This window comes from Arachis ipaensis, chromosome B06 (genome assembly GCF_000816755.2).
Source record: "Arachis ipaensis cultivar K30076 chromosome B06, Araip1.1, whole genome shotgun sequence".
Classification (NCBI taxonomy): domain Eukaryota; kingdom Viridiplantae; phylum Streptophyta; class Magnoliopsida; order Fabales; family Fabaceae; genus Arachis; species Arachis ipaensis.
In genome coordinates this window covers 1,805,235-1,807,459 of record NC_029790.2, presented here as the reverse complement: position 1 = coordinate 1,807,459, position 2,225 = coordinate 1,805,235, and the positions used below count along the sequence as shown (strand labels likewise).

The following is a 2,225-nucleotide window of genomic DNA, read 5'->3' as shown; positions in this document are numbered from 1 at the left end:
CCCCATCTCCGTCCCCATTCTCCGCCGTGGGAGAATATTGCTCCCCATCCCCATTCCCCACGGGGCTCCATTCCCCGCGAGGACCCCATTTCCCATCTACATAATAGTTCTAACTAATTGTTAATTTTCATATGAATAGAGCTACAAGTATCTATCTTATACAAAAACTGCAAGATTTTATACAAAAAGTCTAAATAACACGATGGTGACTTATTTCGAAATGACGTAATAGGGGACGCAACGACGAGCCAAAGGACAAAGCAGTGGACGATGTGGGAGACGCGGCAACAGAGAGGAGAATGGATACGACGGCAGGGTTACGAAAAGGAACGCCGCAAATAGAAATTATGACGCGATAAGGGTGATGGCATGGTGAGGTGTGACGATGCGGTGAGAAGGGTGGTGAGAGGGTGGCTGCAGAGAGGTTAGATGGAGTATGGACAGCGTTAGGGATCTCTAAATTGAAGAAGGGTTATGCAAATAAAGATTAGGAGTTTAGGGTTTCTATATATATGTGTGTGAGAAATGACTGAAAAATATATATGAGAAATAAACTATTAAGAATAATTCAGGAAATTCATAAATAGCGGAGACGGGGCGAGAATCCCCGCTCGGTCCCGGTGCCTGCTTCGGGGGAATTTTGTCCCCCATCCTCATCCCCACGGGAAAAATTCCCCACAATCGGATCCCCATTCGAGGCAGTCCCCGCAGGGATCCCCACGTTTCGGGGAGTTTTGTCATCCCTAAGCTCAGGCCAATTGACTACACGTTTCGGGGAGTTTTGCCATCCCTAAGCTCAGACCAATTGACTACATGACACACTAGGCCTGTTAAGAACAAAGCCTGACCTGACTTGCCCTGTTTCTACCCCTAAGTAGAACTCCTAAAGTAATCAAATTAAATTATTTATATTATTAGATAAATATGGTTTCGGGGAGTCCCTAAGCTCAGGCCAATTGACTACACGTTTCGGGGAGTTTTGCCATCCCTAAGCTCAGACCAATTGACTACATGACACACTAGGCCTGTTAAGAACAAAGCCTGACCTGACTTGCCCTGTTTCTACCCTTCTACCCCTCTCCTAAAGTAATCAAATTAAATTATTTATATTATTAGATAAATATGATTAATTCGTAATTTTTAAAAGACCAATTTAATTAAAAAAAATTTATAAAAACAAATTTAAAAAATACTTTATCTTTCAAAGATTCATTCAACTATTATCCCAATAAAAAAATTATATCCTTCTCCCTAAAATATCTTAGGTAAATCATATTAGACAAGATTAATTCCAGTAACATATTTAAAAGACCAAATTGAATTAAGAAAATTATGACAAATTAAAACAATACGTTGTTCCAAAGTAACAGCAATATATATGAGTTTGTCCCTCCTAATAATCTTATCCTTGTTGTTCTTGGTGTGATGGCCACAAATGTTTTTGAAGAAGGAGAAATCCATTGGAAGAATGTGAATGTTGATTCATCCCCAAAACCTTTGCTAGTTTTATCTCCAACCGTACCAGGAACATACCCTGTGATATTGTTCTGCCATGGCTTCTGCCTTCAAAACACCTGCTACTCTAAGCTCCTTGGTCACATTGCTTCACATGGTTTCATACTTGTTGCTCCTCAGCTGGTTCGTATATAAATCTCTCTCTCTCGCTAAAATGTACGGTTTATGTAGAGTTAATACTGAAAACGGTTCTTGAATTTGTCTTTGAATTTAATGTCATTCTTGAACTTAAAATTGTGTCATAACTTAATAACAGTCGTTCTTAATATATTTTTTGGTGACAAAATAATGACGTAGTTAAAACCCTTTAAAATATCCTAAAGTACGTCGTTTATATTCTATTTGGACACTAAAATTTATCAGTATAGTGTGGCTTTCAGCGTAATTTCCGTCTAATTACGTCATTATTTTGTCACAAAAAAATATTTCAGAGACAACTGTTGTTTAGTTTTTTTCATCAAATACTTAAAGTGTAGATTCGTGTGCATTTATTTTCGGGTGAAGTTAATAGTTAAGAATGATGAGATGATTTAACATGTTTAACTAAATTAGAAGCTAATAATTTTTTATTATCAACTTCATATAAAGACAATTACATGTAAATTTTTATCAATACTTAATTGCATATCATCACAAAAACATTGCTTCTAAAAGAACCTCTTATCAAGCTTAATTTTTCTTTTTTAAAATAAAAATACAATGCTTAAGTA

General features: G+C 36.7%; 1 protein-coding gene across 1 annotated transcript in view; it reads left to right on the top strand.

Moving 5' to 3' along the window:
* The window catches only part of LOC107645208 (chlorophyllase-1), a 4,688-nt gene continuing 3,826 nt past the window's right edge, over positions 1,364-2,225 (top strand). Inside the window, exon 1 of the mRNA XM_021103680.1 lies at positions 1,364-1,648. Within this exon, the coding sequence (XP_020959339.1) occupies positions 1,426-1,648 (223 nt within the window). The 5' untranslated portion in view covers positions 1,364-1,425. The remainder of the gene's footprint in view (positions 1,649-2,225) is intronic.